General features: G+C 43.8%; 1 protein-coding gene across 1 annotated transcript in view; it reads right to left on the minus strand.

Annotated features, from left to right (window-relative positions):
* Positions 1-12,026: 12,026 nt before the first annotated feature.
* Positions 12,027-24,786, minus strand: part of LOC134615208 (1,25-dihydroxyvitamin D(3) 24-hydroxylase, mitochondrial) — a 33,203-nt gene continuing 20,443 nt past the window's right edge. Inside the window, exons 11-12 of the mRNA XM_063459702.1 lie at positions 16,376-16,492; positions 12,027-12,539 (exon numbers count right to left, since the gene is read on the minus strand). Coding sequence (XP_063315772.1) covers positions 12,537-12,539; positions 16,376-16,492 — 120 coding nt within the window. The 3' untranslated portion in view covers positions 12,027-12,536. The remainder of the gene's footprint in view (positions 12,540-16,375; positions 16,493-24,786) is intronic.

Raw genomic sequence — 24,786 nt, forward strand, 5'->3', positions numbered from 1 at the left:
GGGGGGGAAAGTAGGTCCCCCCTTATTGTTGTTTTTAGGGCCCCCACCCGCCGCCCAGGGGAGGGGGCCAGGGGGGGAGGACAGTAGGTCCCTCCCCCCTCATTACCATTATGGCTCCCTCCCGCCGCCCAGGGGTGGGGGCCGGAGAGGGGGAGGACAGTAGGTCCCCCCTCATTATCTTTATGGCCCCCAGCCGCCCAGGGGTGGGGGCCAGGGGGGGCTGAGAGTAGGTCTCCTTCCCCCCCCCCCCCCCCGCTTCAATCACTATTGTGGCCAGAAAAAGTCCCTGTGGGTTTTAAAATTCGCCTGCCTATTGAAGTCTATGGCGGTTCGCCCGGTTCGCGAACCAAAAATGTTATGTTCGGAACATCACTATGTGCGATATATGTATTTATTGGCTGTGTGTGATATTTGTGTGTATTGGCTGTGTGTGATATATGTATTTATTGGCTGTGTGCGATATATGTATTTATTGGCTGTGTGTGATATTTGTGTGTATTGGCTGTGTGTGATATTTGTGTGTATTGGCTGTGTGCGATATATGTATTTATTGGCTGTGTGCGATATATGTATTTATTGGCTGTGTGTGATATTTGTGTGTATTGGCTGTGTGTGATATTTGTGTGTATTGGCTGTGTGCGATATATGTATTTATTGGCTGTGTGTGATATTTGTGTGTATTGGCTGTGTGTGATATATGTATTTATTGGCTGTGTGTGATATTTGTGTGTATTGGCTGTGTGTGATATTTGTGTGTATTGGCTGTGTGTGATATTTGTGTGTATTGGCTGTGTGCGATATATGTATTTATTGGCTGTGTGTGATATTTGTGTGTATTGGCTGTGTGCGATATATGTATTTATTGGCTGTGTGTGATATTTGTGTGTATTGGCTGTGTGCGATATATGTATTTATTGGCTGTGTGTGATATTTGTGTGTATTGGCTGTGTGCGATATATGTATTTATTGGCTGTGTGCGATATATGTATTTATTGGCTGTGTGTGATATTTGTGTGTATTGGCTGTGTGCGATATATGTATTTATTGGCTGTGTGTGATATTTGTGTGTTTTGGCAGTGTGTGATATATGTATTTATTGGCTGTGTGTGATATTTGTGTGTTTTGGCTGTGTGTGATATATGTATTTATTGGCTGTGTGTGATATTTGTATGTATTGGCTGTGTGCGATATATGTATTTATTGGCTGTGTGTGATGTATGTATTTATTGGCTGTGTGCGATATATGTATTTATTGGCTGTGTGTGATATTTGTGTGTATTGGCTGTGTGTGATATATGTATTTATTGGCTGTGTGTGATATATGTATTTATTGGCTGTGTGTGATATATGTATTTATTGGCTGTGTGTGATATTTGTGTGTATTGGCTGTGTGCGATATATGTATGTATTGGCTGTGTGCGATATATGTATGTATTGGCTGTGTGCGATATATGTATTTATTGGCTGTGTGTGATATTTGTGTGTATTGGCTGTGTGTGATATTTGTATGTATTGGCTGTGTGCGATATTTGTATTTATTGGCTGTGTGTGATATATGTATTTATTGGCTGTGTGTGATATTTGTGTGTATTGGCAGTGTGTGATATTTGTGTGTATTGGCTGTGTGTGATATTTGTGTGTATTGGCTGTGTGTGATATATGTATTTATTGGCTGTGTGTGATATATGTATTTATTGGCTGTGTACGATATATGTATTTATTGGCTGTGTGCGATATATGTATTTATTGGCTGTGTGTGATATTTGTGTGTATTGGCTGTGTGTGATATATGTATTTATTGGCTGTGTGTTATATTTGTGTGTATTGGCTGTGTGTGATATTTGTGTGTATTGGCAGTGTGTGATATTTGTGTGTATTGGCTGTGTGTGATATTTGTGTGTATTGGCTGTGTGTGATATTTGTGTGTATTGGCTGTGTGTGATATTTGTGTGTATTGGCTGTGTGTGATATTTGTGTGTATTGGCTGTGTGTGATATATGTATTTATTGGCTGTGTGTGATATTTGTGTGTTTTGGCAGTGTGCGATATATGTATTTATTGGCTGTGTGCGATACATGTATTTATTGGCTGTGTGTGATATTTGTATGTATTGGCTGTGTGTGATATATGTATTTATTGGCTGTGTGCGATATATGTATTTATTGACTGTGTGTGATATATGTATTTATTGACTGTGTGTGATATTTGTATGTATTGGCTGTGTGCGATATATGTATTTATTGGCTGTGTGAGATATATGTATTTATTGGCTGTGTGTGATATATGTATTTATTGGCTGTGTGTGATATTTGTGTGTATTGGCTGTGTGTGATATTTGTGTGTTTTGGCAGTGTGTGATATATGTATTTATTGGCTGTGTGTGATATATGTATTTATTGGCAGTGTGTGATATATGTATTTATTGGCTGTGTGTGATATATGTATTTATTGGCTGTGTGTGATATATGTATTTATTGGCTGTGTGTGATATTTGTATTTATTGGCTGTGTGAGATATATGTATTTATTGGCTGTGTGTGATATATGTATTTATTGGCAGTGTGTGATATATGTATTTATTGGCTGTGTGTGATATATGTATTTATTGGCTGTGTGTGATATTTGTATTTATTGGCTGTGTGAGATATATGTATTTATTGGCTGTGTGTGATATTTGTGTGTATTGGCTGTGTGTGATATTTGTGTGTATTGGCTGTGTGTGTGATTAGTGATGTCCCCCTATTTTTTTATTTAATTTTTTTTTTGTGGTCTTTCAGCCAAATTTACTAATACTAAGTAAAAATTACTTAGTATTAGTAAATTGTGCCCCTACTCGCAATACCGCGAGTAGGGGCATGTCTATTAAACAGTGAGCAGCCTGTGCCTGCTCACTGTTAAAAAAAAAAAAAAAGGGGTCCCCCCTCCCCGAGTGGGTGGGGGCCCTAAAGTAAAAAAAAAGGGGGAGGACCTATTGTCCGCCCCTTGTCCCCACCCCTGAGCGGTGGGTGGGGGCCCTAAATACCAATAGGGGGGGACCTATTGTCCTCCCCCCGGCCCCCACCCCTGAGCGGCGGGTGGGGGCTCTAAATACCAATAGGGGGGGGACCTACTGTCCCCCTCCGGCCCCCACCCCTGAGCGGTGGGTGGGGGCCCTAAAAATAACAATAAGGGGGGACCTATTGTCCCCCCCCTTGCTCCCACCCCTGAGCGGCGGGTGGGGGCCCTAAACATAACAATAAGGGGGGGGGACCTATTGTCCCCCCGGCCCCCACCCCTGAGCGGTGGGTGGGGGCCCTAAATACAAAGAGGGGGTGGGACCCTAGTCACCCCTCCTCCCCCCCGCCACAAAAAAATAAATGAACCCCCTACCTACCCCCCTCACCCTAAAAATAATGAGGGGGGGACCTTTAACTAAAAACCTGTAAAAAAAAAATTAGATAAAAACAACTTACCATTCGATGTTTTCTTTCTTCTAAAATCTTCTTTTTTCAGCCCCAAAAAAGGCCAAATAAAAAACCATAATAACCGACACACTTAAAAAAAAAAAACGAGCGCAAAAAATAATAATCCATCTTTACCCATGGAGCTCTCCGCGCAGACTGAGCTCTGCAGGGCGGGGGAAGGCTTATAAAGCCTTGCCACGCCCTGCAATTAGGCTAAGAACACTCTGATTGGCTGGCTTTTTGTCATTTTACACAGCGTGGGAAAATTCCCAAAAACTTTCCCACGCTGTGTAAAATGACACAGAGCACTGTGATTGGATGGCTTGAAATCCATCCAATCACAGTGCTCTGTGTCATTTTACACGCGTGGGAAAGTTTTTTGGAATTTTCCCACGCTGTGTAAAATGACAAAGAGCACTCTGATTGGCTTAAACCAGCCAATCAGTGTTTTTAGCCTAATTGCAGGGCGTGGCAAGGCTTTATAAGCCTTCCCTCGCCCTGCAGAGCTCAGTCTGCGCGGAGCCCTCCATGGGTGAAGATGTTTTTTTTTGTTTTGCGCTTTTTTTTTTTTTTAAATTGCGTCGGTTATTATGGTTTTTTTATTTGGCCTTTTTGGGGCTGAAAAAAGAAGATTTTAGAAGAAAGAAAACATCGAATGGTAAGTTGTTTTGATCTAATTTTTTTTTTTACAGGTTTTTAGTTAAAGGTCCCCCCCTCATTATTTTTAGGGTGAGGGGGGTAGGTAGGGGGATCATTTTTTTTTTTTGGGGGGGTGAGGAGGGGTGACTAGGGTCCCACCCCCCCTTTGTATTTAGGGCCCCCACCCACCGCTCAGAGGTGGGGGCCGGGGGGCACAGTAGGTCCCCCCCCTTATTGTTCTTTTAGAGCCCCCACCCACCACTCAGGGGTGGGGGCAGGGGGGGAAAGTAGGTCCCCCCTTATTGTTGTTTTTAGGGCCCCCACCCGCCGCCCAGGGGAGGGGGCCAGGGGGGGAGGACAGTAGGTCCCTCCCCCCTCATTACCATTATGGCTCCCTCCCGCCGCCCAGGGGTGGGGGCCGGAGAGGGGGAGGACAGTAGGTCCCCCCTCATTATCTTTATGGCCCCCAGCCGCCCAGGGGTGGGGGCCAGGGGGGGCTGAGAGTAGGTCTCCTTCCCCCCCCCCCCCCGCTTCAATCACTATTGTGGCCAGAAAAAGTCCCTGTGGGTTTTAAAATTCGCCTGCCTATTGAAGTCTATGGCGGTTCGCCCGGTTCGCGAACCAAAAATGTTATGTTCGGAACATCACTATGTGTGATATATGTATTTATTGGCTGTGTGTGATATGTGTGTATTGGCTGTGTGTGATATTTGTATGTATTGGCTGTGTGAGATATATGTATTTATTGGCAGTGTGTGATATTTGTGTGTATTGGCTGTGTGTGATTTTTGTGTGTATTGGCTGTGTGTGATTTTTGTGTGTATTGGCTGTGTGAGATATATGTATTTATTGGCAGTGTGTGATATTTGTGTGTATTGGCTGTATGTGATTTTTGTGTGTATTGGCTGTGTGTGATATTTGTGTGTATTGGCGGATAATGATATTTGTGTGTATTGGCTGTGTGTGATATTTGTGTGTATTGGCTGTGTGTGATTTTTGTGTGTATTGGCTGTGTGTGATATTTGTGTGTATTGGCGGATAATGATATTTGTGTGTATTGGCTGTGTGCAATATTTGTGTGTATTAACCCCTTCAGGACGAAGTCAAATGTACACGTTCTGTTAAAAACAAAACGTAAAGAAAAACTGTGATTTGTGCTATATCTCTGTTCAACCGTAATTCACCTCTTTCATATTATATGCACCCACACTTATTATATATAATTTTGTTCAGGAGAAACGGGGCTTTCATTTCATATCAAATATTTATAAATGAAACATAATTTATTATGAATAAAATAAAAAAACTGTGAGAAATGTTAATTTTTAAAAAAAATTGTAGTTCCGCCTCACATTTTAGCTGTAAATGTCATAATATGGTTGGCTTTTACTGCAAAAAAAGCACATATTTGGATTCAGCAAAGTCTCACAAGTACAACAGTAGCCCCCATTAACAGATTATATGGTGTTTTGGAAAGTTAAAGGGTCAAATATAGCACATTCTATTTTTCAGTTTTTTCACACTGAAATTTGCCAGATTGGTTATGTTACCTGTGAGATCGTGTGGTAGCCCAGGAATGAGAATTACCCCCATGATGGCATACCATTTGCAAAAGTAGACAACCCAAGGTATTGCAAGAGGGGTATGTCTAGTCTTTTGTAGTAGCCACTTAGTCACAAACACTGGACAAAGTTAGTGTTCATATTTGGTTTTGTGTGAAAAAAGCAAAAAACTAATATTTGGCCAGTGTTTGTAACTAAGTGGCTAATAAAAATGACTGGACATACCCCGTTTGCAATACCTTGGGTTGTCTACTTTTGCAAATTGCATGTGATCAGGGGGGTAATTCTCATTCCTGGGCTACCATACGCTCTCAAAAGGCAACATAACCAATCTGGCAAATTTCAATGTGAAAAAAATGAAATGCAAGCCTTATATGTGACTCTCTAACTTTCCAAAACACCATAAAACCTGTACATAGGGGGTACTGTTTTACTTAGAAGACTTTGCTGAACACAAATATTAGTGTTTCAAAATGGTAACTTGTATTACAACAATAATATCGTCAGTAAAAGTGTTGTTTGTGTGTGAAAAATGCAAAAAACTTCACTTTTACTAAACATTTCATTGTTCTAATACAAGTTACCATTTTGAAACACTAATATTTGTGTTCAGCGAAGTCTCCTGAGTAAAACAGTACCCCCCCATGTACACGTTTTATGGTGTCTTGGAATGTTACAGGGTTAAATATAGTGCTTTCTTTTCAAATTCTCTGCACTTTTTGGGTTGTCAGGCATGTCAATCAAATTTTAATTAATTAAATCACATAATTATGTTAAAATATTACTTAAATATACACGTAGAATTTCAATATATATACATATATTATATATTATATATTATTATATATTCTTAAAATATTTTATTTATTTACTGTATTATTTTATTTATTTATTATTGTAATTATACGTGTATATATAAATATAAAATATATATATAGATGTATAGTATATATGTAACGTCATTCTAAGTGTATTTTAATAATAATATATATACTTATATTAATATTAAAACACACTATGTATGACGTTACATATATATAAGATATATATATATATATAATATATATAATACATCTATATATATTATATATATATATATATATATACACACATATAATTTATTTTAAAACATGTTTAATATTTTTTTTTTACACTTCCCACCATCAGGGGGACTGACATTTCAGACAGTCCCCCTGTTGGCAGATCCACAGCCAGCTATAGGGGGCCATGTGATCGCTCTTTGAGAGCGATCACATGGCCCCCGGGGGCCTGATTTGCAAGGGGGGGGCTGCCTGGGCTGTCAGACAGCCCTCCAGAAGAGGTTCGCGGCGGAGGTAAGTATCTCCAATTGTGGTGGAATCCCGGTAAAAATAAATTTAGTAGGCCGAGATTGCCACGTGGTATGTGCACTTGCATATGTTGATGTATCGGTCGGTTGGTTGCACGTGGCAACGATACAATCAGTAGTGTACGGAGCATGTGCAGCAATACAGGATATAGAGTATTTCCCCTCCTCCATTGTGCTGGGCAAGCCATGTGGTCAAACAGGAAGTTAGTCTTTGTTCGGTTGATTGGATAAGAGTATGTGTGGGTGGAGCTAATTATGGGAGGAGCTACATGCCTATATAAGGGACCTACACTGTATGTTCGGGGATCAGACTTGTTGTTTTTTGGTGACATTAGTCCCTCAGAGTCCCGGTCGGTGAATCGAATAAAGAATCTCTTCCTTCCTGAAGAAACCTGTGTCCATCTCTCTGTGCTTGGCTTCCTTCAGTTTCTCCGGTATCACAATCTCCTGGGGGCTTCAGCTGTTACGGCATTCTATGCCGCTGCAACGGCTTTAAAGCCCATTTATTGCGGGACGGCATAGAACGCCGTAACGGCGTTAAGGGGTTAAGAGTGTGCGAAATGTGTAGGCATTGGCTGTGTGCGATATTTGTGTGTATTATCGTGTGTGATATTTGTGTGTAGCGGCTGTGTGTGATATTTGTGTGTAGCGGCTGTGTGTGATATTTGTGTGTAGCGGCTGTGTGTGATATTTGTGTGTATTGGCTGTGTGTGATATTTGTGTGTATTGGCTGTGTGTGATATTTGTGTGTATTGGCTGTGTGTGATATTTGTGTGTATTAGCGGTGCATGATATTTGTGCTGGGTTCATTGGCTGTGTGTGATGGGCATTTAATTCAAATAAAAATATGCATGTAGGCCCATGTGTGAATGCAGATGTATGTTTTTGTAGAGTCACATGCGCACAGTCACATGCACACCGCGTTACATACACACTGTCAAATACAGCCACATGCACACAGTCCCAAGACAGTCAAACACTGTTAAAAGCAGACAGTTCACACACACACACACATATTTGCAGGCAGACAGTGACAAACATGCACAGGTACAGTCACATACATACAGCCACACATACAGTCACACACACAGTTGCAGACAGTGAAACGCCAATACAGTTACAGGCAGACACACACACAGAGAGACACACAAACACACACAGTCGCAGACAGATACACACACACGCACAGTTACAAACTGTTCCACACACCATTACAGGCACACAGTAGCAGGCAGACAGGCACACACAGTCACAGGCAAACAGACACAGGTACAGGCATACAGTCACACACACACTCACTCATTTACAAGCAGACAGTCACACATACTTAGACTGTATCACACACTGTTGCAGGCAGACTGTCAGACACAGACACACACACACAGTAGCAGGCAGTCAGTCAAACACAGTTACAGACAGACAGTAACACACACACACACACACACACACAGTTACAGGCAGACAGTCACATACCACACAGTTAAAAGCAGACAGTTCACACACACATTTACAGGCAGAAAGTCACACACAATTAATTTCAGGCAGACACACGCTCACACACAGTTACAGGCAGACACACACGCACACACAGAGTTACAGGCAGCTTCACACACACACATCCGTTTTCCTGGCACTGGAGGGTCCCTCTCCCTCCCACCCCCAATCCCCAGTTACTGTAGGGGTGAAAACCCCTTCAGTCACTTACCTGAGGCAGCGGCGATGTCCCTCGCCGCTGTCTCCTCCTCCGCGCCGCTCCTCTGTATTGCGTCGGCCGGTGGTCCTCACACAGCGTGAGGATGTCCAGCGACGCTCTAGCAGAGGTTTCCTGTGCTATGAAGGAGAAAGTGACCTCTAGTGGCTGTCTAGTAAACAGCCACTAGAGGTGCAGTTAACCCTGCAAGGTAATTATTGCAGTTTATAGAAAACTGCAATAATTACACTTGCAGGGTTAGGAGTAGTGGGAGTTGGCACCCAGACCACTCCAATGGGCAGAAGTGGTCTGGGTGCCTGGAGTGTCCCTTTAATGGGCTACGGGGAGCAGGGACCATGAAGGTCCTGGAGTTTGGTATTTGTTGGGGAAGCAGGGGCTCCTTCCTGCTGACAGTCACACACACACAATCTCACTGATTTGAAACACAATCATTGAGAGACACACACTCTCACTGAGAGAGAGACACACACTGACCGATGTACACTCTCAGTGACCGACATGCGCTCACTGATTTGAAACACACTGACACACACAATCTCACTGATTTGAAACACAATTATTGAGAGACACACACTCTCACTGAGAGAGAGAGACACACACACTGACAGATGCACAATCTCAAATTCCCTATTGATGATAGCACCCCTTCAGGCCCTAAAGGCCCCATGATATACCCTGGATTCCATGGCTTTCCCAAGACATTGCAAAAATGTATGTTCATTATGGCGACAAGGGACTAAAACAATTCCCAGTATTGCAGACAGAATGTTCCCTAGACCAAAAATATATATTTATTACCTCTGCATAAAGAGCATTCTAACAACAAAACATACAGCTCTCACATTTTACACCTCTTTCTGCCCCGGGCAGATCTTATATCCTTGGAAAAACCAAAGGGAAGTATTTAGCAGAATTCTATGCAAACTTATATACACTCCCTTAAATGCAATTTACAGCAATGGTTATCAGCCATACGCTTTACTAAAGCCTTCTCTCATAGCTTATCTCGTTGGGAAGCACATACTAAATTGCTAATGCTCTGGTACATGGTTCCTCAAAGGATTTCCCAAATGTATAAAGAGGCTGATCCAATCTGGTGGAGATGCCAATCGGCCCCGGGGACAATTTTGCAGGATTTTTTGGGAATGCTCAATATGAACTCAACTTTGGAGTGATATCGCTGATATTGTACACAAAATGAGTGGACTCACAACAGCTCCTAGGCTCCCAGAATATTACTCATTACATATATTACCAGAGTTTCACTCTCTTCCTAATAGAACGTTGATAATTCATATTTTGATAGCGGCAAAATTAAGCATAGCTCATCACTGGAAAAGCATGTTCGCTCCTTCAGTAGAAGAAATACTTCCGAGAGTGGACTCTATACAGATGTGTGAATTAATGACATCTCGGATTCTAGGAACAACAGACCTTCACAGCAAACAATGGTGGGATTGGCCCACCTTAAGCCCTTATCAAAACACAGCCTAAAATGAGATTTATAGAATACCAACAGTAGTCAAAAAGCACACCAGCCCATCTTAGTCCATAAAATATAATAGATTTAAGATTAATCTAACACGACCTTCCAAAACCCTCCCCCCTTTTTATTTTAAATGTTAGTAGTTGATTTTATTTATATATTAAATTGTGTTTTTTTAATTTTAAAATAAAGCATCTTCCATATTGGGAGTATAATGACCAATCTTAGCAGAACAGGGACAATCTTAGGGAATTTAGCATTTATACACAGAAACTTGAAGATTAAGAATACAAATCCCATACCCAAACTATGATTATATATATATATATCACTATGCCTATCTGAACATCTATCTCTGTCTGTCATAAACAAAAAAAAACGTGCATATATACAAAATGATGATATGTTCTGCTGACAATATTGGGCAGGATCAAGTTCATTTCCCTTATCTTGTCCATTTTTGATTTTTTTATGTATTTTTTGGGGTGGGAAATATGCCGCATGTTGAATGGCTAATGTGACTATTACCATGTGATAATCTTTCTTCATGTCCTTCTATTGTATTGATACTCTGTAAACGCAAAATAATAAGAATACTAATAATTTTATTTTCCTCACAAAGAGTTTGTGTTAATGAATTGTAAAGCTGCCTTTATCTTATAGAAATTGACCTTTCAAAAAAAAAGAAAGAAAGTGATTGCAAGGATCCCATTGCTAGTGACATAAATGGCCTCAGTGACCCATCTCCAGGCTCACAATGACCAAACCTGATCTATGCAATAAAAGAATGAACAACATAAATACCCTGTAAAGTTTATATTGTGGTTTATTTATAGATTAACAATACACAGATATATTACAAAACATTTACAAATCCATAGTTATCTTCTATACATTATACAGTATGTATACGTGTACAATATATTGATATATCTACAGCAGGACTCAGAATTCTTACTTGCCGACTAGCCTTTGCGAGTGAGAATCCAGCCCTGATGAGAGGACTATAGCCCCCACATTGATGGTGACGATCCCCAGTGCTGTTTGAAAGTAGCGGCTTCACAGCTGATATCTGTGGCCAGCAGGAATAACATTAAAGACAAGGGCACCTGAAGTTTAAACCTGCTGAAACTGTAGGAGTCTACTATCAGCCGCCAGTCGTGACCCAACTGAGACGCCATGCAGGGTGTACTCCGAATGCTGCAATCCACTACATGGACAGATTTACGGGGGAGAGAGATCATGCAGAAGTTCCCCTCTCTCTCTCACATAAAATGTAACTATTATGGACAACTTTAGAAAAAGGTTTTAAGTGCTGGGAAGTTCATACTTTAATGATCATGTCCTATATGATTGATTGCAAAATTATCCATAAATTATTTGAGTTGTTTTGTTTGCAAACAAAGATTTCCAATTTTCTGAATTCTTTATCTTCCTTGTAATATGAATGTAAAAAACAGATACAATTCGTATCTTGTAATACCTTTTTTATTGGACTAACAGAATTTTTTAGTGACAAGCTTTCGGGATAACCTCCCTTTCTCAAGTCTGAAGCATTTCTCTACTTGTAGAATCTCTACTTGTAATATGAAGGTATCTGGCACACGTAAGGGGATGTCACATACTGCACAAAGAGATGGGTACAGCATGACGACACTTGAAATGGGAAGCCTTTTCTACAGTATATTCAACAGCTAACTACTGAAGTGGAACTGAGAATTTGGGGGATAAAAAGTTGTTTAAATAAAGATTTTACACTAAACTCCAAACTTTAGAGAACTAGAAACGACATTTCAGAATTTAGGCAAAACTTGGCCAGTTTGAAAAAATCTCTCTTTTAGTGTCAATGTTGCAACATTCTTTCAACTCCATACAATACGGTGTTTACAGAACAAATCTCACGGTGTTGATCAGAGTGCAGTTCGTTTAGTTTTATCATCACACAAATTAGAATGTTAGCAGACACAGTGACATGTCTGTAGGCAATAACACTAATGTTCTGATAATATTTTGTATAGTGTAGTAGGTCCAATGTGCAAGGTATATATATTTTCTAGAGTACACGCCTTCTGTTATTTCAGCAGAATCCAGAATCTGAACCAACAGACCTTGACCTAGTTTATGGAAAATAAATACATTGCGTGCCTTTTTCTAAACACACTTTCCACCGGATTTCACAGAAATGAGACGTTGTAGTTGTTGAACATTCTGTTTGTTCGGCTACGTCAGCATTTGTATGTAAACACATTTTACTCTCCTTATCTCTGTCTTCAAGGATTGTCATCTGTCATCAGTAAAGGTTGGTGCCATGGAGTTTAGCCGTGAATGTGAAGGCTGTCCTTAGACACTCACTGTAGAAATAAAAACAGAAAGTGTCAGAATAAACAACGATTCAGTGGCTTTCACATTGAACTCCATTTAAGCATGTTATACAGAAACTCCACCTTTAGTCTTAATCGACCAATGATAATTACAGCCGTCATGACAATTTAGTCCCTAAAGGAACCCGCACTGCTGTGTGTTAGAATGGCTTAACTTGTTACATGGGTTTTACCCGGCACTGCTCTCCAGTATAAAGTTGTTATGGTGCCAGGAGGTCTCTGGAGCTGGCTTGGTATTAATGAATGGTTTAACCCCAAAGTCTTGAATGCAGTGCAGGTCAGCTCTGCCCCCTTTAAATATGTTTTACTTCAGTTTGTGAAACAGGAACGCTCTAAACCATGGGTAGGCATCCTTTGGCAATCCATATGTTAAAAACTACAACTCCGATGATGCTTTGCCAGCAATAGGGCATTAGGAAAACTTTAGTTCACAACATCTGGAGTGACCATTTTGCTTACCCCACTATCAGCCAATCGGTAGCCCCCCCCCCCCCCCCCCCCCATTCACAAACTGTTTGAGAAATGAATTTTCCTCAAGACATGGAGCTATTGATTGGCTGAGAGCTTCCTGTTACAAGAATATGAGAAAAGTATACGCGGAGGGGCAGAGATAAGAGGTGCTGGCAGCCGCCACCAACACTACAGGTTCAACCCCTAAAGCTTAGCCCGTGCCAGGGACCTCTAATAAAGTGGTTATGGTGCCTTATAATGTATAACAAATATGTCAGGAAATCTACCGTAGCTCTCCGTTAAACTTTCATTACCAGTACCATAAAGGTGCAGCTTTTTAAATCTAATCCAGCAAGTGTTTTTTTTCAATCTCTGGGCCCCTATTTATTCAACCAAATGAAAACCACTTGTATATAAGACTTGTATCGCCTGCTAATTGTGTCCCGAGGGAAGAACAGAAAATAACTGCAACACGGCGATTCCAACGAAACTATTTGTGCAGCAAAACTATTCTGAGCTAATTGAGGGCTTTGGATGCAAATTTCTTTCCAGGAAGTAGAAATGAACCCGTATGCACCTGAGAATTTCATGACCCACACATCTTACTCATAATGTTCCTTTGTAGAAAAGAATAAAACAGATCCTCAGTGATCCCACTCCATGAACCCAGCGAGGGCAATGTGTTTAAAGCTGTCAAATCATCAAATATAGAAATGGCAGAAAATGACAAGTAACAGTCCACGCAAGAGTGACGTAAAGTAAATGGTTTATTCACTTACCAGTTAATTATGGAGCTGTCTGTCTATCTGTCCATCCATCTACCGTGTATCTATCCATCTGTCTGTCCATCCATCTAGCGTGTATCTATCCATCTGTCTGTCCATCCATCTAGCGTGTATCTATCCATCTGTCTGTCCATCCATCTACCGTGTATCTATCCATCTGTCTGTCCATCCATCTACCGTGTATCTATCCATCCATCTGTCTGTCCATCCATCTACCGTGTATCTATCCATCTGTCTGTCCATCCATCTACCGTGTGTCTATCCATCTGTCTGTCCATCCATCTACAGTGTATCTATCCATCTGTCTGTCCATCCATCTACCGTGTATCTATCCATCTGTCTGTTCATCCATCTACCGTGTATCTATCCATCTGTCTGTCCATCCATCTAGCGTGTATCTATCCATCTGTCTGTCCATCCATCTAGCGTGTATCTATCCATCTGTCTGTCCATCCATCTACCGTGTATCTATCCATCTACCGTGTATCTATCCATCTGTCTGTCCATCCGTCTACAGTGTATCTATCCATCTGTCTGTCCATCCATCTACAGTGTATCTATCCATCTGTCTGTCCATCCATCTACAGTGTATCTATCCATCTGTCTGTCCATCCATCTACCGTGTATCTATCCATCTGTCTATCAATCTACCGTGTATCTATCCATCTGTCTATCAATCTACCGTGTATCTAGCCACTGCCTCTAGTGTCTGATAGACAGCCACTGCCTCTAGTGTCTGATAGACAGCCACTGCCTCTAGTGTCTGAAAGACAGCCACTGCCTCTATGGTCTGATAGACAGCCACTGCCTCTATGGTCTGATAGACAGCCACTGCCTCTAGTGTCTGACAGACCGCCACTGCCTCTAGTGTCTGAAAGACAGCCACTGCCTCTATGGTCTGAAAGACAGCCACTGCCTCTAGTGTCTGAAAGACAGCCACTGCCTCTAGTGTCTGAAAGACAGCCACTGCCTCTAGTGTCTGAAAGACAGCCACTGCCTCTAGTGTCTAAAAGACAGCCACTGCCTCTATGGTCTGATAGACATCCACTGCCTCTAGTGTCTGAAAGACAGCCACTGCCTCTAGTGTCTGATAGACAGCCACTGGAAGCAGTCTTTGTCCTCCAAAGTAAGCATTGCAGTTTCTCAAAAACACGTTTTAAAGGGACACTATAGGCACCCAGACTACTTCAGCTCATTGAAGTGGTCTGAGTGCATAATCCTATGTGACTTAGCCCGGCACAGGTAGTTCTTGCAGTTTTTACTAGACTGCAATAATTACCTTTTAAGGTTAACTCCCCCTCTATCAGATAGCTTCTAGAGCGACTTCCTGGTCATTCGCCTGATGCTGGACATTCTCACACGATGGATTAGGACATCCAGCGTCACCCAAAACATTATACAAGCTTTACCTATGGGGGAAATATGAATGCGAGTGCGGGAGGAGCAGAGGCGGAGCCTGAGATACATTGGAGCTGGACTTAGGTTAGTGCACCTAACAAAGGGTGCACCATTGGTGGGACCTTGATGGAGGGGGGAGCTATTGGGAGCTTTAGTGCCAGGAAAGCAACTGTGTTTCCTGGCCGTATATAGTTTTCCTTTAACATTTGCAGGACTTAGTGGCACAGGGACATTGCACCCAGACCACTTCAATGAGATGGGTGATTATAGATGGGTGACTATAGCATGCTTTAAAAGAGAAATTGTTACTTTTCTGGAGATTACACCATTGGATAAACATTTAGAATCACCTATAACTTGTGTTACGGTAAGTTTTTTTTTTATGTGATGTCAACTGCTAGGTTAAAGATTAGCAGTTGGCATCACATCCAGTTTTGCCCTGGCACAAGTCATTTTTTTTTTTTTTTTTTTTAATTCTTTATTTTTGGTATGCAGGTAGTTACAACAGTGCCTGTGTCACCACAACAGCATCGACAGGCTCAATTTTCATAGACATATGATAGCAGTATTGTGGCAAGTTGGAAAAGGGAACAATACAGCAAATAAGCTATTAACAATATGGCGTAAACTTAGTGCGACTAGCTTGAGGCCTCGTAGTGAGATCGACAGGCTTGTATGTTTATGAGAAAACAGTAATGTACAATTCGCTTGTCTTGTCCTAAAGCACACAACTTTTGGCTAACAAGACAGGCTAGGCACATGCTGGTTACTGGCACAAGTCATTTATAGTAATGGAAGGAAAGAAACTGAACCATTGGGAGATAATTGGATTTAGTCACCTCTGATAAAAAAAAACAAAAAAACACATTTATAACCAAACCAGCCACATTCACACAATGTGCTCTGAATAGGACCCTCGCATTGCACGCTGCATGTGGGAGCGGTTCTCTGCCAACTACAGAACGCATGATGGCTTTTATGCATTAGAGGTACTGAGAGTTGCACATCCTACTGCACCCAGTGTCATGATGTTTACCGCATGATAAACCTGCTTTGCAACATCTGGAAACGTTGTTTTTCATTGAAAAAAAAACAATACAAAAAGCAATGGATAAAGATCTCTTGACAGTATGTAATTGTGTCCTGACATTTACGTTCTAGACGGGAGCTCACCTTGCTTGTTCGCCGGTGAAATGCGACAGGCAAATCTCTGCTGGGCTTTAATGTGCCGGAATGTATTGTGTCTACTGGGTCACTGTCCGTGGCAACAATGTTATATCTTCTGATAAGCTAAAAAACCAAAAAACAAAACAAACCAACACCTGTTTATATACATTAAAGATACATTAAACTCTTAAAATTAAAACCACAATTTTTCCATTTTCTAAGCTTGCTTTTAATTGAGAATTTATAGATCGTGTCAATTATTATGAAATGTCTTTCAAAATCCTGGGCTCTGATGTCCCTCTTCTACTCCTTGTGCTTCATCTGCCAAGAGCCCATGTCAGTGTTGTACTGTAGGGCATACGCGAGAGAACAACATGGAGGTCTATGGAGAATCCTGAAGGATCCTCCATAGACAATCCCTTTTCCCCCTACACAGAGGGTAGTGGATGCATGGAATAGCCTTCCAGCTGAAGTGGTAGAGGTTAACACAGTAAAGGAGCTTAAACATGCGTGGGATAGACATAAGGCTATCCTAACTATAAGATAAGGCCAGGGACTAATGAAAGTATTTAGAAAACTGGGCAGACTAGATGGGCCGAATGGTTCTTATCTGCCGTCACATTCTATGTTTCTATGTTTCTATAGCCATCATTAGTGACAGCCGGGCAGCTGGGTGATAACAAAACTTGATAATGGTGGCTCTGTCTTTTGTCAAATTTTGTCATGTGTAGGGAATATACTAAGTCAATCCCTAGCATGTCTTATATTTATTTTGGACTGCGTTGGGATTTCAATGATATCCCAACACAGTAAACAGCAATATTTCATAAAGATAGTTTTTTGGGGTTGGGGGAGGGGGGACAGAACCGCCTTAAGAGTGGAGAATGTAAGTGGCTTAGTGGGCCATTATAGTGTAATTATTATTATTTTTATATAGCATCAACTAATTCCGCAGCACTTTACAGTGGGTGGACTAACAAACATCTTATTGTAACCAGACAAGTTGGACGCACAGGAATAGAGGGGATAAGGGCTGTGACGAAACCAACCTCGCCACTGAGAACTGGAGAAGCCTGGTTGCCCGCCTGCTGCCCGCTGACTATGGCCCCTGGACATGTTGCCCTTTAAAAACTATATTTGGGCATGTAATAATTTATATTGCTGCTACTGGCCCTTTAAAATCAGCGATGGACATTTTGGGACTACTGTCCCTTTAAGACTGTGAAGCATATTCTATTGTACTGCCTGTATATTGTATATGTATTCATGTGTTAAGTTTAACCTGGGTAATATGTATGCAGCATTCAGCTGATTGTTCGGTAGAATCACTCCATTCATTATATTGAGTGAAACTACCGAACAACCAGACCAACAATGTTGCAAACAGGTAATTGGCAATCCATGTAATGTATTCTTTGTCCTCTGGGTGGCCGCCATTCGGGAAACAAACACGTGGCGGCGGCCATCTTAAACTACCGAACAGCGGTGTTTTGCCGTCGAGTGTCTGGAACTGAAATCGGACACTTGACTAGGCAAACACCGCTGAGACCTCCATACTCCCAGAAATTCGTATAGAAACTACCGAATGACCCGCCGTTCGGTAGAAAGAAACATACGAACTAGGGGATTCATGCGAATTCCCCTTAGTCTCTATAACCCAAGTAATTTGTCTGTTTCATTCACTTGTTTGTGACCGACCGCAGGGCCAAAATGCATGGAACTGTTTTCGGATACTTTACCCATGCGGTCGGTCAAATCTTTGGAACCTCATATCTCCCGAACCATTCAGCCGAATGACCTGATTCTTGAGTATGTTGTCCCCCTGAATAAGGGCTATCAGGGGATACCTGTTTTGGAGGTGTAGCATATGTATTTGGGGTACATCCAGGAATTGGGGAAAAAGGTGTACGGTATAATTATGTTAAGTGCTAATCTAAGGGGAGGAAATGTGTGGGAGGTACATCCATGTGATTGGTTAAATTCATCCTCCCCCTGGGAGTGTCCTGTATGTACTTGGTTGTAATAAAAGCCAGGCTGGGTGCCCAGCACCTCAGACCACTGCTTGACCTTCAACACGGAGCCTTGTCTCGTTCTTGGGGGGATTCACTGTATGCTGTTGGAGATTTGACTGCTAGGAGTGTAAGCTGATGTCTGCTTTTCCTATTCATCTGCTAGCAGCTATTTGTGAGGTTCCAGCTGGAGTGCTACCTTATTCCCCTATATCCAGTTCGTGAGTTCTGATGTTCTGCAGTAGCTGTGCCTTTCTGAGAAAAGGGGATTATCGCCTAAACGGATTTTAACCCCTCATATGCTGAAATGGTCCGTTACAAGGGCCCTGCTCAATGAGCTTACATGTTAGAGGGAGTGGGGTATAGTGGCACAGTAACAGAGGGATTGAGGGCCCTGCTCAGTGAGTTTACATGTTAGAGGGAGTGGGGTATAGTGACACAGTAACAGAGGGATTGAGGGCCTGCTCAGTGAGTTTACATGCTAGAGGGAGTGGGGTATAGTGACACAGTAACAGAGGGATTGAGGGCCCTGCTCAGTGAGCTTACATGTTAGAGGGAGTGGGGTATAGTGACACAGTAACAGAGGGATTGAGGGCCTGCTCAGTGAGTTTACGTGTTAGAGGGAGTGGGGTATAGTGACACAGTAACAGAGGGATTGAGGGCCTGCTCAGTGAGTTTACGTGTTAGAGGGAGTGGGGTATAGTGACACAGTAACAGAGGGATTGAGGGCCCTGCTCAGTGAGTTTACATGTTAGAGGGAGTGGGGTATAGTGACACAGTATCAGAGGGATTGAGGGCCCTGCTCAGTGAGTTTACATGCTAGAGGGAGTGGGGTATAGTGACACAGTAACAGAGGGATTGAGGGCCCTGCTCAGTGAGCTTACATGTTAGAGGGAGTGGGGTATAGTGACACAGTAACAGAGGGATTGAGGGCCCTGCTCAGTGAGTTTACATGTTAGAGGGAGTGGGGTATAGTGACAGTAACAGAGGGATTGAGGGCCTGCTCAGTGAGCTTACATGTTAGAAGGAGTGGGGTATAGTGACACAGTAACAGAGGGATTGAGGGCCCTGCTCAGTGAGTTTACATGTTAGAGGGAGTGGGGTATAGTGACACAGTAACAGAGGGATTGAGGGCCTGCTCAGTGAGTTTACATGTTAGAGGGAGTGGGGTATAGTGACACAGTAACAGAGGGATTGAGGGCCTGCTCAGTGAGTTTACATGTTAGAGGGGGTGGGGTATAGTGACACAGTAACAGAGGGATTGAGGGCCTGCTCAGTGAGTTTACATGTTAGAGGGAGTGGGGTATAGTGACACAGTAACAGAGGGATTGAGGGCCTGCTCAGTGAGTTTACATGCTAGAGGGAGTGGGGTATAGTGACACAGTAACAGATGGATTGAGGCCCTGCTCAGTGAGTTTACATGCTAGAGGGAGTGGGGTATAGTGACACAGTAACAGAGGGATTGAGGGCCTGCTCAGTGAGTTTACATGTTAGAGGGGGTGGGGTATAGTGACACAGTAACAGAGGGATTGAGGGCCCTGCTCAGTGAGTTTACATGTTAGAGGGAGTGGGGTATAGTGACACAGTAACAGAGGGATTGAGGGCCTGCTCAGTGAGTTTACATGCTAGAGGGAGTGGGGTATAGTGACACAGTAACAGAGGGATTGAGGGCCCTGCTCAGTGAGCTTACATGTTAGAGGGAGTGGGGTATAGTGACACAGTAACAGAGGGATTGAGGGCCTGCTCAGTGAGTTTACGTGTTAGAGGGAGTGGGGTATAGTGACACAGTAACAGAGGGATTGAGGGCCTGCTCAGTGAGTTTACGTGTTAGAGGGAGTGGGGTATAGTGACACAGTAACAGAGGGATTGAGGGCCCTGCTCAGTGAGTTTACATGTTAGAGGGAGTGGGGTATAGTGACACAGTATCAGAGGGATTGAGGGCCCTGCTCAGTGAGTTTACATGCTAGAGGGAGTGGGGTATAGTGACACAGTAACAGAGGGATTGAGGGCCCTGCTCAGTGAGCTTACATGTTAGAGGGAGTGGGGTATAGTGACACAGTAACAGAGGGATTGAGGGCCCTGCTCAGTGAGTTTACATGTTAGAGGGAGTGGGGTATAGTGACAGTAACAGAGGGATTGAGGGCCTGCTCAGTGAGCTTACATGTTAGAAGGAGTGGGGTATAGTGACACAGTAACAGAGGGATTGAGGGCCCTGCTCAGTGAGTTTACATGTTAGAGGGAGTGGGGTATAGTGACACAGTAACAGAGGGATTGAGGGCCTGCTCAGTGAGTTTACATGTTAGAGGGAGTGGGGTATAGTGACACAGTAACAGAGGGATTGAGGGCCTGCTCAGTGAGTTTACATGTTAGAGGGGGTGGGGTATAGTGACACAGTAACAGAGGGATTGAGGGCCTGCTCAGTGAGTTTACATGTTAGAGGGAGTGGGGTATAGTGACACAGTAACAGAGGGATTGAGGGCCTGCTCAGTGAGTTTACATGCTAGAGGGAGTGGGGTATAGTGACACAGTAACAGATGGATTGAGGCCCTGCTCAGTGAGTTTACATGCTAGAGGGAGTGGGGTATAGTGACACAGTAACAGAGGGATTGAGGGCCTGCTCAGTGAGTTTACATGTTAGAGGGGGTGGGGTATAGTGACACAGTAACAGAGGGATTGAGGGCCTGCTCAGTGAGTTTACATGCTAGTGGGTGTTGGGTATAGTGACACAGTAACAGAGGGATTGAGGGCCCTGCTCAGTGAGCTTACATGCTAGAGGGAGTGGGGTATAGTGACACAGTAACAGAGGGATTGAGGGCCCTGCTCAGTGAGGTTACATGTTAGAGGGAGTGGGGTATAGTGACACAGTATCAGAGGGATTGAGGGCCCTGCTCAGTGAGTTTACATGTTAGAGGGAGTGGGGTATAGTGACAGTAACAGAGGGATTGAGGGCCTGCTCAGTGAGCTTACATGTTAGAAGGAGTGGGGTATAGTGACACAGTAACAGAGGGATTGAGGGCCCTGCTCAGTGAGTTTACATGTTAGAGGGAGTGGGGTATAGTGACACAGTAACAGAGGGATTGAGGCCCTGCTCAGTGAGTTTACATGCTAGAGGGAGTGGGGTATAGTGACACAGTAACAGAGGGATTGAGGGCCTGCTCAGTGAGTTTACATGTTAGAGGGAGTGGGGTATAGTGACACAGTAACAGAGGGATTGAGGGCCTGCTCAGTGAGTTTACATGCTAGTGGGTGTTGGGTATAGTGACACAGTAACAGAGGGATTGAGGGCCCTGCTCAGTGAGCTTACATGCTAGAGGGAGTGGGGTATAGTGACACAGTAACAGAGGGATTGAGGGCCCTGCTCAGTGAGGTTACATGTTAGAGGGAGTGGGGTATAGTGACACAGTATCAGAGGGATTGAGGGCCCTGCTCAGTGAGTTTACATGCTAGAGGGAGTGGGGTATAGTGACACAGTAACAGAGGGATTGAGGGCCCTGCTCAGTGAGCTTACATGTTAGAGGGAGTGGGGTATAGTGACACAGTAACAGAGGGATTGAGGGCCCTGCTCAGTGAGTTTACATGTTAGAGGGAGTGGGGTATAGTGACAGTAACAGAGGGATTGAGGGCCTGCTCAGTGAGCTTACATGTTAGAAGGAGTGGGGTATAGTGACACAGTAACAGAGGGATTGAGGGCCCTGCTCAGTGAGTTTACATGTTAGAGGGAGTGGGGTATAGTGACACAGTAACAGAGGGATTGAGGGCCCTGCTCAGTGAGTTTACATGTTAGAGGGGGTGGGGTATAGTGACACAGTAACAGAGGGATTGAGGGCCTGCTCAGTGAGTTTACATGTTAGAGGGAGTGGGGTATAGTGACACAGTAACAGAGGGATTGAGGGCCCTGCTCAGTGAGCTTACATGCTAGAGGGAGTGGGGTATAGTGACACCGTAACAGAGGGATTGAGGCCCTGCTCAGTGAGTTTACATGCTAGAGGGAGTGGGGTATAGTGACACAGTAACAGAGGGATTGAGGGCCTGCTCAGTGAGTTTACATGTTAGAGGGAGTGGGGTATAGTGACACAGTAACAGAGGGATTGAGGGCCTGCTCAGTGAGTTTACATGCTAGTGGGTGTTGGGTATAGTGACACAGTAACAGAGGGATTGTGGGCCCTGCTCAGTGAGCTTACATGCTAGAGGGAGTGGGGTATAGTGACACAGTAACAGAGGGATTGAGGGCCCTGCTCAGTGAGGTTACATGTTAGAGGGAGTGGGGTATAGTGACACAGTATCAGAGGGATTGAGGGCCCTGCTCAGTGAGTTTACATGCTAGAGGGAGTGGGGTATAGTGACACAGTAACAGAGGGATTGAGGGCCCTGCTCAGTGAGCTTACATGTTAGAGGGAGTGGGGTATAGTGACACAGTAACAGAGGGATTGAGGGCCCTGCTCAGTGAGTTTACATGTTAGAGGGAGTGGGGTATAGTGACAGTAACAGAGGGATTGAGGGCCTGCTCAGTGAGCTTACATGTTAGAAGGAGTGGGGTATAGTGACACAGTAACAGAGGGATTGAGGGCCCTGCTCAGTGAGTTTACATGTTAGAGGGAGTGGGGTATAGTGACACAGTAACAGAGGGATTGAGGGCCCTGCTCAGTGAGTTTACATGTTAGAGGGGGTGGGGTATAGTGACACAGTAACAGAGGGATTGAGGGCCTGCTCAGTGAGTTTACATGTTAGAGGGAGTGGGGTATAGTGACACAGTAACAGAGGGATTGAGGGCCCTGCTCAGTGAGTTTACATGCTAGAGGGAGTGGGGTATAGTGACACCGTAACAGAGGGATTGAAGCCCTGCTCAGTGAGTTTACATGTTAGAGGGAGTGGGGTATAGTGACACAGTAACAGAGGGATTGAGGGCCTGCTCAGTGAGTTTACATGTTAGAGGGGGTGGGGTATAGTGACACAGTAACAGAGGGATTGAGGGCCTGCTCAGTGAGTTTACATGTTAGAGGGAGTGGGGTATAGTGACACAGTAACAGAGGGATTGAGGGCCCTGCTCAGTGAGTTTACATGCTAGAGGGTGTTGGGTATAGTGACACAGTAACAGAGGGATTGTGGGCCCTGCTCAGTGAGCTTACATGCTAGAGGGAGTGGGGTATAGTGACACAGTAACAGAGGGATTGAGGGCCCTGCTCAGTGAGGTTACATGTTAGAGGGAGTGGGGTATAGTGACACAGTATCAGAGGGATTGAGGGCCCTGCTCAGTGAGTTTACATGCTAGAGGGAGTGGGGTATAGTGACACAGTAACAGAGGGATTGAGGGCCCTGCTCAGTGAGCTTACATGTTAGAGGGAGTGGGGTATAGTGACACAGTAACAGAGGGATTGAGGGCCCTGCTCAGTGAGTTTACATGTTAGAGGGAGTGGGGTATAGTGACAGTAACAGAGGGATTGAGGGCCTGCTCAGTGAGCTTACATGTTAGAAGGAGTGGGGTATAGTGACACAGTAACAGAGGGATTGAGGGCCCTGCTCAGTGAGTTTACATGTTAGAGGGAGTGGGGTATAGTGACACAGTAACAGAGGGATTGAGGGCCCTGCTCAGTGAGTTTACATGTTAGAGGGGGTGGGGTATAGTGACACAGTAACAGAGGGATTGAGGGCCTGCTCAGTGAGTTTACATGTTAGAGGGAGTGGGGTATAGTGACACAGTAACAGAGGGATTGAGGGCCCTGCTCAGTGAGTTTACATGCTAGAGGGAGTGGGGTATAGTGACACCGTAACAGAGGGATTGAAGCCCTGCTCAGTGAGTTTACATGTTAGAGGGAGTGGGGTATAGTGACACAGTAACAGAGGGATTGAGGGCCTGCTCAGTGAGTTTACATGTTAGAGGGGGTGGGGTATAGTGACACAGTAACAGAGGGATTGAGGGCCTGCTCAGTGAGTTTACATGTTAGAGGGAGTGGGGTATAGTGACACAGTAACAGAGGGATTGAGGGCCCTGCTCAGTGAGTTTACATGCTAGAGGGAGTGGGGTATAGTGACACAGTAACAGATGGATTGAGGCCCTGCTCAGTGAGTTTACATGCTAGAGGGAGTGGGGTATAGTGACACAGTAACAGAGGGATTGAGGGCCTGCTCAGTGAGTTTACATGTTAGAGGGGGTGGGGTATAGTGACACAGTAACAGAGGGATTGAGGGCCTGCTCAGTGAGTTTACATGTTAGAGGGAGTGGGGTATAGTGACACAGTAACAGAGGGATTGAGGGCCTGCTCAGTGAGTTTACATGCTAGTGGGTGTTGGGTATAGTGACACAGTAACAGAGGGATTGAGGGCCCTGCTCAGTGAGCTTGCATGCTAGAGGGAGTGGGGTATAGTGACACAGTAACAGAGGGATTGAGGGCCCTGCTCAGTGAGGTTACA

This window comes from Pelobates fuscus, chromosome 6, assembly GCF_036172605.1.
Source record: "Pelobates fuscus isolate aPelFus1 chromosome 6, aPelFus1.pri, whole genome shotgun sequence".
Lineage (NCBI taxonomy): Eukaryota > Metazoa > Chordata > Amphibia > Anura > Pelobatidae > Pelobates > Pelobates fuscus.